General features: G+C 43.3%; 1 protein-coding gene across 8 annotated transcripts in view; it reads right to left on the bottom strand.

Moving 5' to 3' along the window:
* Positions 1 to 15,913, bottom strand: part of KIF6 (kinesin family member 6) — a 437,691-nt gene extending 421,778 nt beyond the window's left edge. For 3 of the 8 annotated variants that reach the window (XM_008262871.4, XM_051854769.2, XM_051854771.2), the window contains exons 1-3: positions 15,730 to 15,913; positions 12,425 to 12,534; positions 6,140 to 6,214 (exon numbers count right to left, since the gene is read on the bottom strand). In XM_008262871.4, the coding sequence (XP_008261093.2) occupies positions 6,140 to 6,214; positions 12,425 to 12,534; positions 15,730 to 15,795 (251 nt within the window). In that variant the 5' untranslated portion in view covers positions 15,796 to 15,913. Of the gene's footprint in view, positions 1 to 6,139; positions 6,215 to 7,208; positions 7,330 to 12,424; positions 12,535 to 15,729 lie in introns of those variants that run through there. The other 5 variants (XM_070074111.1, XM_051854770.2, XM_070074109.1 and 2 more) reach the window with 4 other exon arrangements.
* Positions 15,914 to 16,223: the final 310 nt, after the last annotated feature.

The following is a 16,223-nucleotide window of genomic DNA, read 5'->3' as shown; positions in this document are numbered from 1 at the left end:
TTCCTTTCTGTTTGTTTGATTTTTTTTTACTTTTAAAATTTTAAATGAAGGGGACAAATTTCATATATTTCCTATATATAGTTTTAAGAGCAAAATGATACTTCCCACCTTACCCTCTCTACCTCACTCCCATCCTCCCTACTCTTTCTTTTCATACTTTTAATTTTTACAATGACATACTTTCAATCTACTTTATAAAAACAAGCCTAATCCACCACTAAATAAAGAATTCAACAAGTAGTAAGTAGAAAAAACACTGTTCCTCAAGAATATAGACAAAGGCTATAAATAAAGAATGATCAAATCTCAAAAGCTCAACTGTGCTCAAATATATTACATTTTTTTTTGTATTCTGTATACATGTTACCACAAATTAGGGCAAATATGATATTTGTCTTTTGGGAACTGGCTTATTTCACTAGGCATATGGTCTCCAGTTGCATCCATTTTGTTGAGAAAGACAAGATTTCATTATTTGTTATTGCTGAGTAGTATTCCATTGTGTATATATACCATAATTTGTTTATTGTATACAAAAGTATAAAACAAGACCGATTTCTTACACCCTATACAAAAGCCAACTCACAATGGATCCAGGTTCTAAATCTAAGACCTGAAACCATCAAATTACTAGAGAAAAAAACGGGAAACACTGCAAGATGTTGGCATAGGCAAAGACTTCTTGGATAAGACCCCAGAAGAACAGGCAATAAAGGCAAAAAATTGACAAATAGGATTATATCAAGCTAAGAGGCTTGTACACAGCAAAGGAAATACTCCACAAAGTAATGAGGCAACTGACACAAACGGAGAAAATACTTGCAAATTATACATCTGATAAAGGGTTAATATTCAGGATCTCTAAGGAGCTCAAGAAACCCAACAACAACAAAACAAGCAACCCAGTTAAAAAAAAATGGGCTAAAGATACAAACAGGCATTTTTTAAAAGGTGAAAATGGCCAAAATACACATGAAAAGATGTTCAGGATCACTAGCCATCAAGGAGATGCAAATAAAAATGACAATAAGATTTTACCTCATGCCAGTTAGAATGCACATCATCCAAAAATCAAAAAAATAAATAACTGCTGGCGATGATATGAGGAAAAAGGTACCCAGATACACTGTGGTGGGAATGTAAACTAGTATAACAATTATGGAAGATGATATGGAGTTTCCTCAGAAATCTGAAAATATATCTCCCTTAGGACCCAGTCTTTGCACTCCTAGGAATTTACCCAAAGGAGATGAAATCAGCATACACAAGAGTTAACTATACCCCCATGTTTATAGCAGCTCAACTCACAATAACTAAGATATGGAATCAATCCAGATGTCCACTAACTGATGAATGGATACAGTGCAAAGATTTTTACTTAATGTTCAGTGATTCAAGTGATGCAAAGTTAAAGCTTTACAACTTCTCTCCATTCCTGCAGTCACTGAGTATGCAGCATAATATCAATGATTTGGACTAAGTTGGAAAAGTTAAGTACAAATTAGTGAGATTCCTGAACTGTGGAATTTTGGAAATAAATGTGTTTAATTCTATTTAGTTTTAATTCCATATACTAACCACAATTATGTTGTCATGTGTTAACTCAATAGGATAACTTTAAATGGCCTTTAGAAGGCTGGATTTTATGTTGGGAATAAGTTCCTGTAGGCTAATGTTTCCTAGGAATAGTAGACATTTCTGTTTAACATTTAAAGTGGTACAGATTCCATTAGGTCATTCATAAACTGATTTTCAATTTATGGGATAAATATTACTTCAAATGTGTAATGTGAGATTTTATTAATATTTTATGTTTTACCACTTTAAAAATCACAGAATTCAAGTTTGTATAAAAATGTGAACATACTGTATATGACATATTTGAAGTAAATGACAAAAGTGATTCTGTCCCCAGGCTCTTAATTTTACTAAGTTAATTTACTTAATAACCCTCTCCTTCGGAGATGAAGGGAAATGTGAATATGCTCCATGTGTCTATCCACTGTCACAGCACACTTTTCTACAGAGAAGGAGCTTGGATTAGCGACAGTAACCAGAGCCCCGACACCCATGAGAAGGAGGGCCTGGTGCCCAGCACACAAGCTCAGGCACAGCATGCCCATGGCACAGGCCAGGCCACCATCCCCTACAGACACTGCAGGGGAAGCACTACAGTGAGCAGAAACAGCACCCCCAGATGACAGCACTCACATGGGAGAGCTCAGTCCAACACTAAGAACCACCAAGTGTTTGAGGAAACTGCACCATGAAGACAAGGCACCAGGTTCAAGGAAAGAAGGTGGATAGGAAAAATTCCAATGTTTCAAAAGAAGGTAATGAGTATTTTCAGAAAGAAAAGGAGGAAATCACATTCATAGACAAGAACAGACTTTGTCATTTCTTAGAAATGAAAAACAAGACAATAGTGAAAATAAAAAGTTTAGAGGTGGGCAACCAAGCAGAATTTGCCTGAGCTGAAAAACTGCTCCAGAGTCCAGCGCCAAAGAACAAAGAGATGGGAGCCATGAATGGACAGCTAGAATATTTGAAGGATAGAAGCACTAGTTCTAGAACTGGAAGTTCCAGAAGGAAAGGAGAGCTATATTCTATATAAGGAAAATATTTTTAATAATCAAAGAAGTTATCAATGTGAGGGTCCTTGTATAGAAATATAAGTGTTTTCAGATAGAAATGGTTGAATGAGAGACAAGAATAGGTGAAAAAATACCCATACCTAGAATCACAGGCAGAAAGTTTTATAAAAAGAAAAAAATCTTGAAGACATCTAAAAAGCAAAAATAAGTGTTTTTAAAAATAAAAGCAAATCAGATGGATCTATTTTCAAAAACACTGCATGCAAAAAGATAATGGGGCAATATCTTCATAGTTGAGGGAGAAAAGAAGTTTTAAGTTTGAATTCTTAACTGTGAAAGGAAGTAAAAGGCTTTAGAGAGTTCTCAAGTCCTGATCTATCTTTAGAAAGCCACTGGATGATGATTATCATAAAAGACACTAATAAATACACATGAGTGCAAGAAACAGGTATAACGAGACATAAATTTAAATAAATGTTCCTAACAAAAAAGATTAACACCAATCCAGGACAAAGTATCACTCATTCTCCACTCTGTTCTCTGGCAGGAGAACAGGACAGGCGAAGCAGAAGTATGCCAAGGTGCCTGACCACAAGGACAGAGAAAGAGCGAGCGAGCACAGAGTGAGAGAGACAAGGAAGGGAGAAACAGGCAGAGAGGGAGAGGCAGAGAAAGAGAAGAGAGAAATTGCAGACACTGAGAAAAATACAAATAAGTTTAAATATCTCAGTTTAAACTACAAGTGTTGAAATACAATGTACAACTGAGGGAGGAAAGTGCCAGCAGTAAAAATAAAAATGAAGAATGAAAAGCAAGAAAGAAAAAAATAGGAACTATACTAAATCGCAAAAGCGAATAGGAAGAATACTGTTATGGTAATAATGATGAATATAAACATCTTAAAGTAACCGATTAAACGCCAAGCACTTTGGGTTTGGCTAAAAAGGCAAAAGTCGGCTATATTTGATTGAACAGACTCATATTTAAAAATAAAAATGTCAGGACTGGCATTGTGGCATAACAGGTTCAGCCGCCTCCTGCAATGCCAGCATCCTACATGGGCACTGGTTCAAGCCTTGCTGTTGCAGTCATTTGGGGTATGAATCCATTGTTAGAATCTCTCTCTCTCTTTCTCTGGCTTTCAGATAAATAAAAATGAATGATAAACTTTGAAAGAAATAAGAGATGGAAAAAGATAAACCAGACAAGGCTAACAGGAAAAAAAAATAGCAAAAAGTTTTAGGAAAAAAAAAAGGGGATACAAGGAGAAAAGCTATAAAAAGGACAAAGAGAGACATTTCTTACTGATAAAGAATGGACCAACTTGAGCTACCTGTTACTTCTACAATCCTGTTGCCACTGGGTTGGTGTCTCTGCTGAGTCATGAACAAATGCAAATCAAAAAGACCTCAAGAGATAATCAAACTATATAGCATGTCAGATGGTGATGAATGCTAGAATAAAGAAAAGGGGGAAGGGAAATGGGAGTGCAGTTTTCTTTTTTTTTTTTCTTTTTATTTATTTATTTTTTTGACAGGTAGAGTGGACAGTGAGAGAGAGACAGAGAGAAAGGTCTTCCTTTGCCGTTGGTTCACCCTCCAATGGCCGCCACGGCTGGTGCGCTGCGGCCGACACACCGCGCTGATCCGATGGCAGGAGCCAGGTGCTTCTCCTGGTCTCCCATGTGGGTGCAGGGCCCAAGGACTTGGGCCATCCTCCACTGCACTCCCTGGCCACAGCAGAGAGCTGGCCTGGAAGAGGGGCAACCGGGACAGAATCTGGCACCCTGACCGGGACTAGAACCCGGTGTGCCTGCACCGCTAGGTGGAGGATTAGCCTATTGAGCTGTGCGGCGCTGGCCTTGGAGTGCAGTTTTCAATAGGGTAGTCGAGGCAGACCTTCCTGGGAGAGTGGTGTGCATGAGCAAAAACTTCAGATTGCTCAGACGCAGCCATGTTGACTTCTGAGGGAAGCTGACTTCTGAGCAAAGGCACAGAGTTACTGTACAGAATTAAAGGCAAGTAAATTAACTGAGAAGGCGTGGTCAGCAGCGTAAGTGGAAAACCAGAAGCTGAGTGAACAAAGTATTTCAAGGAAGAATGGAATAATCAACTGTGCCCCAAAGTGGACATAACAAATGACATGAGGACTGAGAAGTAACCTTCATTGGATTTAGCAATAGGAGCTACAGCTGACTTTGATTAAAATAAGTTCAGTAGAGCAGTAAGGACCAAAATCTGATAAAAACACAGTTCAAGAGAGGAAATGAAATTATGACTATAAGCAACCATTTTGACAAATTTTCTATAGAGGAGAGGGGCAGTAACTGCAGGAGCTGAGTGAGGCTAATATGGGGTCAATATTCAGTAATGGGAAGAAAACACCAGTATCCATGGAACAGAAGCTAAGATCCACACCCCAACAAATGATTTTAGGAAGTTTCAAAATAAAATACGTCAGACCAGTAATCTGAAAAATTACATACTCCAAATGATTTATAAAAGGAAGACACTTTAAGAAATGTTTGGCATCCAATCTGGGAGATAAGAACAAAATCTACAGAGGTATTACTGGATTGTGATCTTACGTTACAAGGAGGCTGAATGTGTTTGACTATACTCGACCCAATGAAAGGAGCCTGTTAAAGGAGAAGGCCTTCATCTGAGTAAGATTCATCAAACAGGAGTCTGAGAGACAAAGTATGGCAATGGGCTTTCAGCATCATCCATGGGACACTGTATGCTGATTCACAGACTTGAAAACTGGGTTTATTTAGCTGACATATTTCTCATTTTAACTGCAGGGACAGACATATTCTGGGATTATTAGGTCATTAAAGTCATCCAAACGATTTCAGAATCAGGAAGCAACCTTATCAAGAAGTAATTTCCTATGTAGATTCCCTACAGGAGGACAGGGTGCTTACCAAAGGGCTAGAGTGCCCAGTCCCAAAGAGACTGTCAGTATGTGAGTGTATCAGTAAACTGGCATTCTGATGTGCCTGGCATTCCCATGTGAGTCTGCTTCTAGTAGTCAATAGCTTGGAACTACATGGACATATTGGAGCCAAGGATCCTAGGGCCCCGTGGCAAGCTTGGAATGACACTGAAGTAGAGCAGGATCCATCATTGGGCCTCTTGGTGCCACGCATACCTTCTCCTTTGTCCATCTAACCGTATGATTGAAATACTGCCCTGAAGAAAGAGCACTGAACTCAGTAGCCAGAAAACCATCTAAGACTCGGTCACCACTAGCCATGCATCTCTGAGCAGTGCCACGTGAGCTCTGCCCTCCCCAATTCACGTATCTTTTACAATGGGAGTGATCACAGCCAACCTGCCTACCTCTGGTTTGTTTGGAGGCTCAGAATCTGAATCGGAAACAAATGGTGACATGAACAGAAGGTACCAATGCTATCATCGCTACACAGCCAATGGCCTGAGTATTATATACTTGATATACAGAATCACGTTACCAGGATTACCTGAAAATTGAAGACAAGATGTGAAACCCTTAACACTAAACAAAATATGGGAAACACCTACCTCTCAGCAACTGGTTTGGCAATGTTGACAAAAATGGTCTCTTGGTTTGCATCCTGATCAAAAATCCTTTGAAATCTGCAACATGAAAATGGTAATTATTTAAACGCTGAGCCCTCAAACACGACTGGATTAATAAATCTTGTATTCCCAACAGCTTTGTAAATTAGACCGCATTTACATCACCGGGCTTACCTAACTTAACACAATGTTTTCCCTGTAGTCCCAGCTACACTGCGCTGTTGTATTCCTGTACACAAATGTTGGGTAAACAGTATGGCTTTGACAAGATCTGCACAATAAATCCTTCTGAAAAACTGCAGCAGCTTTGAACCAAATAATAAACTGTGTGTTTTTTAGTTCTCAAGAGGGACAGTGTCTGCAATTGGCACCAAATTCAAATCTAGATAACCGCATGAAATGGAAACCCAAGGAGGGGATGTAAACAGCCACAGAACGTCCGATGTCAGGCCTGGGAGCAAAGAACCTGTGAATCACGTGGACTTACTTTTAAATATTTCAACTGAAGCTTTATTTTATACTAGTGAAAAACTGTATCCTAGCATCGAACACTTAATTCTCAATATGATTTTATTTGGCCATAAATCAGAAGTCAGAAAATAAACTGAGCTAGATCAACCCTGCAAAAGAAGTTTTTATCAGATTGGCACTGGCCAGGGGTGCAGGAAGGTGGTCCGGTGTCAATTTCACCATCACGGCAATACCACTCTGCCGTTGCCTGGTCCAGGATCACAAGCCCGGTGGAATACCTGAGGCAGCAGACACACAATCTCTTCTTTGACAGTGTGGTAAGTTGCTACCAGCAAGCACGGCCCCATCAAAACATCACAATGATAAGGGAGACAGAGATTGGGGAGCGGGGGGCAGGAGCAAATGGGGCAAAATGTTAACAAAAGGGGAATCTCGCACAAAGAGTTTGTGAGTATCAACTGGGTTATTCTTCTATTACATTTAATTAGTCTTTTTCAAATTGAGATTGGGGGAGAAACTTTAAAGCAAAAACTTTAAAACAAACACTTCCTAAGGAGCTTTCAGAGGGGCTGAGGGATACCTGGTGTAGAAGCCTGCCTATCCAAGTGAAGCGGGCACGCGTTCCATCGGAGCCGAGCTGGCTGGTGCAGCCGAAGAGCATTTTCACCAGGGAGGGGTTCAGAAGGCCACCCGGGGCTGGACTGGACACACAAGACGGGATGAGATCCACTGTCTTTAACCAACGTTAGCTTCAAAAGATCCTACCCATTTCAGAGAAGCAAATAATGAAGAATGCAGAGAGACAGTCTAAGGCATTTAGCAGGCGAGACTGTATTTCAGACAACAGTGTTTACCGTCCAGAGTACCCACTCCTCACAACCCTGCCGGAGTACCAGAGCTTCTGGTGTGAACAGCGACAGAACACAGAGGCTGACAGAACTCACGGCCGCCCACCTGCTCTTTGGGCACCGTCTGCTACCACACCTGAGCACAGACTCTGAGCAGCGCCCTGGAGGAGAATGGTGGGAAGGCCAGCTCCTTTCTCTTAGCAAGTCAGTGATGACTGAGTGAATCAATTAGACATCCCCAAGTAAAAGGAATTACACCTACTATATAATAAAATAAAAGAGATGGCAGGAGTTTAAAAGAAGACACTGATCCAGCCCTGGCCTTTGCAGCCAACTGGGGAATAAACCAGAATATGGAAGATCTTCCTCTCTCTGTGTCTCTCCTTCTCCCTCCCCTCCTCTTCTCCCTGCCCCCAAAACTCCTCTCTCTCCCTCTCTCTCATCTCTCTTTAACTCTTTCAAATAAAATAAATAATACCTCAAAAATATAAAAACAAAAGAGAACAGTGAGTCACAAACACAATGTATCCTGCAAGGTACCTAACGTTAAATTAATTACAGCATTTTCGTTTGCTAATTGATGCAGTAGGGCCCCTTGTTTGGGGCTGTGGCAGTCACTATGAGGGCTTAAGCTTTGTCCCTTTAAAAAGGCACATTTTTGATCTGAAGAATGAAATTAGTTGACTTTTGTTTTGGCAGTTTCACTCCCCGACACGGGGAAGATAGATCCTAAGCCGGCCAGGGATACCAGGGAAGCTCTCAGAGGGGAGACCAGGCAAGAAAGTGTGGTGGCTTGGCCCACGGTGGCAGCAGTGGGGATGTGGAGGAATAATTGGATTCTAGATGTATGTGGGAGATCAAAGCCGATGGGGTTTGCTGAGTGGATATAGTGTGGTGGGACGAAGGATGCTGAATGCCTATCCTGTGCCAGACTCTTTTAGCAAGGTTTAAATAAGAATAGACGATAGTTTTAGTACAGAATCTACAAGCACATGGAATTTCTTGGGAGAAAAATGAGAGCCTCCACTACTTAAAGTAACAGGTGGTAGAACCACAAGCCGCCCAGATCCCTCGTGTCCTGGCTTTCCCTCACACAGTTCAGAATGAAGATTTCAGCACCACAAAGTTAGAATAAATCATTAATTGTATCTTGAACATCAAGTATCATCATCCCACATATTTTATCTCATACAACGCAGTTGTGCAGTCGTCTAGAAAGGCATTTTGATCAGCTATCTCCTGAAAAATCACTGAAGAGCAAAATAGAACTGGAGCTATAAAGGAGATTAAGACGTCCGGTCTAGCTCATTCACAGGAGCAGCAGCTGAGGTCGAGAGAATAAGGCGATTCCTGACGGGCTGGCAGCTTGTCAGCGACACGCCTGAGACACAACTCAGGTTTCCTGACTCCTCGGAGGTGCTTTCATGTGAGGAGTCCTGCAGGCTTTTTCTAGGCTCCACTCCAGATGCAGCTATGCCCATCTCTTCCCATCGCACACCTGCTCCTGCAATCGTCCCCACCCCCGGAAGTGATGACTCCGTCCTTTTAAGTCCTCAGCCCAAACCTTTCCCATCACCCTGCCTCCTTCGTCCCACCACGCTATATCCACTCAGCAAACCCCATCGGCTTTGATCTCCCACATACATCTAGAATCCAATTATTCCTCCGCATCCCCACTGCTGCCACCGTGGGCCAAGCCACCACACTTTCTTGCCTGGGTCTCCCCTCTGAGAGCCTCCCTGGTATCCCTGGCCGGCTTAGGATCTATCTTCCCCGTGTCGGTGAGTGAAACTGCCAAAACAAAAGTCAACTAATTTCATTCTTCAGATCAAAAATGTGCCTTTTTAAAGGGACAAAGCTTAAGCCCTCATAGTGACTGCCACAGCCCCAAACAAGGGGCCTTGCTGCTGCTTCCCCCCACCCTGCTACCTTTTCCACCCCCCCACTCCCCCACCCCCCCGCCGCTCATTCTCCTGCAGCCACCTGAGCACTTTTCCCTCCCTGCAACCCGGTCTTAGGTCTTCGGGGTGTCACCGTGCTGCAGCAGGCCCTCGGGTACCGCAGTGGCTGGCTGCCTCACCTCCTCCAAGGCTTTGCTCGTGCTGCCCTCACGGCCATGTCTTCTCTGAGCTATTACACGTTGCCACCAGTCTTCTCTTTCGCCAACTCTCATCCCAGTGCCCCCCTCTCCCCTTTCCTGCCTGATTTTCTCCTTGCCATTTGGCACTTCCTGATCTACCACTGGTCATCAATTTTATCTCTCAATTTACATATCAGTTGAATATCTTATTTTTTAGATATAAAAGCTAATGCTTTTAATACAGAGATTTAAAAGTCAGTAAATAATGTGTTTTCAATTCACATATGTTTATATATATTCTATAAAGGACACTTGGGAAAGGGTTGCAGGATGCCCACAAGGCCACTTGTTTTTTTGTTTTTGTTTTTGTTTTTTAATTTGAAAGGCAGAGTTAGAGGGAAGAAGAGGGGGGATAGAGAGAGAAAGAGAAATATCTTCCAACCACTGGTTCACTCCTCAAATGGCTGCAATAGCTGGGCCAGGCCTGTACCAGGCCCAAGCCAGGAACCAGGAGTTTCTTCCAGGTCTCCCATGTGGATGCAGGGGCTCAAGCACTTGAACCATCTTCCGCTGCTTTCCCAGACCATTAGCAGGGAGCTGGATTGGAAGTGGAGCAACTGGGTTTCAAACCAGTATCCATGTGGGATGCTGGCATTGCAGGTGGCAGCTTATCACCCCCAACATCAGCCCCGCTCAGTTGTTCTTGGCAAGCAGATGGAACCATGGCAACTAAAGTGTTTCAGCAAACTTGCTTTATAGAGAGTGGCCTAGGCCAGCTGTAGCAAAGTCATAGCTGTCGAGGTACACAGCAGGCTTCGGTCAGTGGGGGAATGCCTCCTTCAGAAAAAGTAACTCGAGCATTAGAGATAGGGCTGGTGCTTCACGGATATGACCAAACGCAATGGGAGGCACAAAGACAAGCCAAAGCTCACCTCGCCATGCAACAGCAACCCCGCCTGTGCTTCCGGTATAAGGAGATACAGTAAGAAGGTGGGGAGGAGGTGGAGGAAGAGATACATACACATGAGAGATGAAAGTGCAGCTATGAAGATCAAGAATTCTTCATAAGACAAAAAAATCAGGGCAAGTCAGAATATAACAATAAAGAGAAAGACAAAACTCATTAAAAAAAAAAAAAAAAGACCAGGGATAATTTACCCGAAGGCAAGGGCAAAAAAATGGCCTGGAGAGGAACTCAAGGGCTCTGTCCACAGCACCCTGAAGGCCACCGCTGGAGTTTGGACCAAACATTCAATACAGATTTAGGCTGGGCTCAGATTTCTCCAGAAATAAAAGGCAAAGATGAAAAGAAATGGCTCCACCTGAAACTAGAGAATAAGGACAGTAGGAAACAGCACAACCACACAGGTCAGGGCCTGGCCACCAGGAGTGTATCTAGACTAAAAGCTCCACAGTGGGGGGTGTGGGGGGGACAGGGACCACCCTGGGGCAGTGCTTTTCACCAGAACCAAACAGAAATCCATACACATGAGGGGACAAGGGGACTTTAAAAAGTTTATAAAAACTATGCAGAGATTCCAAAATTTTTTACATCAAAACAAATTTGTTTTCATTCCATTTTCCATAAATTTTATGAAGTCCCCTTGTCTGTGACTTAAATGATCTAGTAGTCATATTTTTCAAAGTAAGAAAGAATAGGTGAAAATAACTTTAATAGCATACTTTTTACCCGATATAGCCCCAATGCTTTTATTCCCATTGGAGATATTTCACAATCAAAAAGAAAATACGAAGTCGTCATGTAAAAAGCCTCCATACATTGCACACGTGACAGCACATCTCATGTCTAGCGAGACATTTCAAGTGCTACTGAGGCACATGTTGCTGGTGCTCATGGCCCTGGGCAGCACAAAGAAAGCACACCTGTGTGTATGAGGCCCACGTAGCCCTCCCATTATAAAGAAGGCTCACCAAGCCAGCACAGACTGTACTCTAAGTGCTCATCATTAATACAGTTTAGTAACACATTGGAACTTCCTGTAAGTGCTAAGCCATAGTGGACTGAGACGCAAAAGGATAACGCTAGATAAGTAGGGGTAGGAAAGAAAGGCTGGAACTTGGAATATGATCTTGGATACAGAAATACACCCTCTTTGCCCCCCTGCATACACCTTTTTAAAGAGTTATTTATTTATTTATTTGAAAGGCAAAGCCAGAGAGAGAGTGAGAGAGATCCTCCATCTGCTGGTTCACTTCCCCAAATGGCCACAACAGCTGGAGCTGGGCTCATCCAGCCAGGGTCCTGGAGACTCCTCTGGGTCTCCCATGTGGGTGCAAGCACTTGGGCTATCCTCAGCTGCTTTCCTAGGCACACCTGCAGGGAGCTGGGTGGGAAGTAGAGTGGCCAGGACTCGAACCAGCAACCCTTTTTTCAATCTGAGGCGTAGGAGTAAAAATACAACTTGAGTTCTGTCTACTAAATGAGACAGTTACACTACAGTTTCTACAAGAAATGATCCTTTATGACTTCACAGTGGATAGTAACGCAATACAAGAATTAAATAACAGGGGCAGACGCTGTGGCATGGTGGGTTAAGCAGCCATCAGCAGTGCCAAGTCTATACAGGCTCCACTTCTGATCCAGCTCCCTGCAAATACACCAGGGAAAGCAGTCGAAGATGGCCCAAGTGCTGTGCCCCTGCACCCATGAGGGAGACCCAGAAGAAGTTCCTGGCTCCTAGCTTGCGCCTGACCCAGCCCCAGGCCATTGCAGCCACTTGGGGACTGAACCAGCAGATGGAAGATCTGTCTCTCTCTCTCTCTGTTAACTCTTTCAAATAAAAAATAAATCTTAAAAAAAAAAGAATTAAATAATGAAACAAAAATGAAAAAGAAAGATAAACTTACTTAAATTTGTAGCTTTCTCGTTTATTATTCACAAATCCATCTGCCAAATCACGTGGTAAGATAATTTCCAAGCTAGCTGTTAATTTTTCATCTTCATCTATGGAATAAATCTACAAATAATAAAGATAAATTACTATAAATGGTAAAATTATAGCTTGCACTATGACATGTAATGGTTTGAAAAACGTACTTTTAAAATAAAAAAATCATACTATCAAATGTGGATAATTGAGCAGTGTGAGGACTCAGGTATGTGGAACAGAACAAGAAGTAAAAGCCTAAATCAATGCTGTATCTAAGCTCAGATCATCTTTGAATGATCGGATATTCAAATTTGAGCTTTTGAGAGTCTCAGTTGTTGTCAAGGAAAAACCAATAGCCCTGAAAGCAACATGTTATCTAAGCACTGCTTTGGAATCGTGTATCAGAAATTAGCATTTTACTACAACCAATAAGCTTTTCTGAACATTTACAAACTACCAGACACACAGATAAATGGACCATGACTGAGCCTTCTCAGAGAGCTTGTAAGAATGCTCTAATTCAAGTTATGTTCAAAGAAGCCCAAGTTTCCATGAGATACATTCAGGCACTTGATAAAAGACATACAGTCTCAAAAACACATGTAATTCATGTCTTTGATCTCATTTTCAAGGTTCTCAGCTCAGCTTAGCCGCTAATTAGCAAATGACTTGGGAGAAATCACTTAGCATCTTAAAACTAATATGGGAATGGAAGGTCTTAACCAGAGTCCTCACAACTGAACACTCTGATCCTCTTCTTGGTTACCTACTCCTTCCTGTGTTGGCCAGGACAATTGAGGCTCAAGCTTACTTAAAAAAAAAAAAAAAAAAAAGTGCAAGATGTGGTTTCCAAAGAGCTGGGTCCAGCATTGAGCTTGATTTACCAGCTGTGTGACTTGAGGTCACCTTTACACTTGTGATCACATCTTTCACAATCAAGGAGAACAGAACTGCAACCTCCCAAGACTGCTGGGGATCAAATGATGTCATGGAAATGAAAGTGTTTCGTAATGCACCATAAAAATGGTTAGCCATTCAATTTAGAGGTCTTTTAAGAAGACTTCTTGTCTTTCACCAGGGAATAAAAATTCTTTCTAATGGAGAAATACTTGCAGTTGAAGACCCATTTAGAAGCTTGACAGTGGGGGAAAGGTCGTATTTCTAAGCAAGTAAAAGCCTACCTAAATCTCCAGGAAGTGTGAATAATTTCCTACGCAGGTTTTTATTGAAACCTCTCTTTGAAAACATGAAGACTTCATGTAGAAAAGTCATTGTGTAAAATAAAATCATCTGTAGAAAGCAATGGTATCAGGTCCAAGGCTTTCTGGCTAGACGTTCTCAGGAGATATTTTTAAATTATATCCTCTGGGACACTACATTTTGATTTAACAGCTAGACATGATGGGGGGGGGGGTTGCCACACATTTAAAAAAAAATTCATCTCTTTACTAGTTTTCTACCCTTACTCATAAATATATCATTTGAGATGGGAAGTTTTTTCAGAACAAATGCAACAATGAATGTGAAAATGCTTTTGAACTGTACAAAGCACTCTACAAATGAAAAGCATTGCCATTGCTAAAATTATCAAAGAGGTTCATATTTTACATATCTCCTTCTACTAATCTGAATGTTATAATTTAATTTATGATGCTTCAATGAAAACTTTAATAAAGCCTTTGAGTTCACTCTTGATCGAATGTTCCTAGGAGCATTTCTAGAAAGAAACACGGGGACAAGATACAGTGCTGACACGTGGGGTTCTAAGGGAGAGTGGAACACCCTGACCCAGCATTCATTCACCCCATCCTTTAGCTGTGTGTGGCACAATGCTACATCTCGGTAAGAGCGTGACATCATGAAATGCAGTGTGACACCTAGAAATACTTCCAGAGGATCAAACAGCAATTCCACAAACTCACCGAAGCAGCAAGAAAGGAGAAGACATTATTGCTGAATTGTCTACATCAACACCTCCAAGTCCACACCTACCCACCTGCTCACTTTACCATAACCAAGCATCTGCTCCTGACTCGGTAGCTAACCCAACATTTTTGGCTAGGAATCTGGAGAGAAATGTTACATTTAAGACACTGTTTACATAGGATATACTTTTTAAAATCTTCATGTAAGTGACTGTAAGAGGAAAGAAAATGGGAAGATGCCCATGGATCTTCCTACACGGTTTTCTCTCTCCCTCTTTTTTTTAAGTCAACATTTTCCCTGGATTCTTCTCATGCATGCTCTCCTGAATCTATTCTGGCAATAGAACTAATGATGACGATGACAAAGCTACCACATTCTCCTTGTTACAAGTACACAGCTAACATGAGGAAAATGCTAACTATGAGATTGCATGAGGTTACACAAATAAATGCACCGCCACAGATACAGGATAGGGACAACGTATTATTAATGAAATACCAATCCCAGGCACTCACGAATATGGCCCAAATTGCTCATGCCTACATTCTCACTTTGGGAGGCAAAGGTTTTGTCTGAACAGAGCATGGCTTTGGAATAAAGAAGCTTTAATTACAACCGCTCACCAGCTGGGGGCCTGGGCCAGGGTATGCAACCTGAGCCTGTCTCCTCATCTGTAAAGTGAGAAAACACCCAGCCCGCAGCCTTCTTGGGTCAGTGGGAAATAACCTGTCGGGGCAAGTTCTCAGGAGGCGGGAAGACCGGCTACGCCCCCTTTGAGGCAGGGTAAGCAATGCTTTGAACACCGTAGCAGCAGCACAGACTCTCTGCCTGGATTTCGCTCCCTGGAGGAAGCACCTTGAGAACACTCAAGTTTCTGAGTGAGATGGGTGTGTGCGTTCTCGGTGGCTCCCGGAGGCCCTCCGTGTCTACCCCGACTGTGTATCTACGGCTGCCCGCAGAGGACTGGACGTGCCCGTGCTCCGGACCTGGAGACGGCCCCACGGGTCCAAACACCCTTCCGTAGCGGCCAGCTCTGCCCCTGTGCGAAATCCTCTTCTGAAGGTAGCCGAGTGCGGGCACACGCGCAGGGCGGCCCCGCGGGACGCGTGCGCCGGGGCGCAGGGGCGCGGGGTCCGCGTGAGTGTGCCCAGCTGTGCCGAGGCTGTGGCGCGGCGGGCCGCCGGTCGCGTCCCTGACGAGTGCGTGGAGGTCTGCGTGGCAGCGGGGTGCCTAGGTCAGCGGGCAGCACCGCGCCGGCCTCGAAGCCCCTCACACCGGCCCAGCCCCCTCGCCTGCCACCCCTCCCAGGCCCGGGAGGCCCCGCCGCGTTGGCGCCCTGGCAGCTCCGACCCGTACCCCTTGCTGGTGTTTCCGGAGAGGAGGCTTCACCCTCGCGAAAATCTGGATCGGCTGATTCACCATCTCCTCCCCGGCTCTGCACCGACCCTTGACCTCTCAGGTCCTGGTTCCCACTTCTGACCCTCACCGGCTCCGAAGACCTGCAGCCTTAGCAACAGTAACTAGGGACGCTACCCAGGGAGCACCGCGGCAAGCAGGACTCCGCCTCCTCTCCCTAATTGGCCGGGGTGGAGAGGGGCGGGCCGAGGAAGAGGCCCTGAAGGGGCGGGCCGAGCGGAGAGCGCTGCGCATGTGCATGGGCAAGGTCCTGCGATCTGGGGTTAGTGCCAGTGCTATCCTGGACGGTGGCTAAAGGGATGACAGCCACCGTGGCTTGGCCTGTTCTTTTTTTAAAAAAAATTTTAATGTGACTGTATTTGGAAATAAGCTCTTTGATTAATTGATTTGAAAGGCACAAATAGAAGGGGAGAGACAGAGAGAGATCTTATATT

The sequence above is a fragment of the Oryctolagus cuniculus genome, chromosome 5 (assembly GCF_964237555.1).
Source record: "Oryctolagus cuniculus chromosome 5, mOryCun1.1, whole genome shotgun sequence".
Taxonomy (NCBI): Eukaryota; Metazoa; Chordata; class Mammalia; order Lagomorpha; family Leporidae; genus Oryctolagus; species Oryctolagus cuniculus.
The sequence above is the reverse complement of the archived record's forward strand: the minus strand, read 5'-3'. Positions and strand labels throughout refer to the sequence as shown.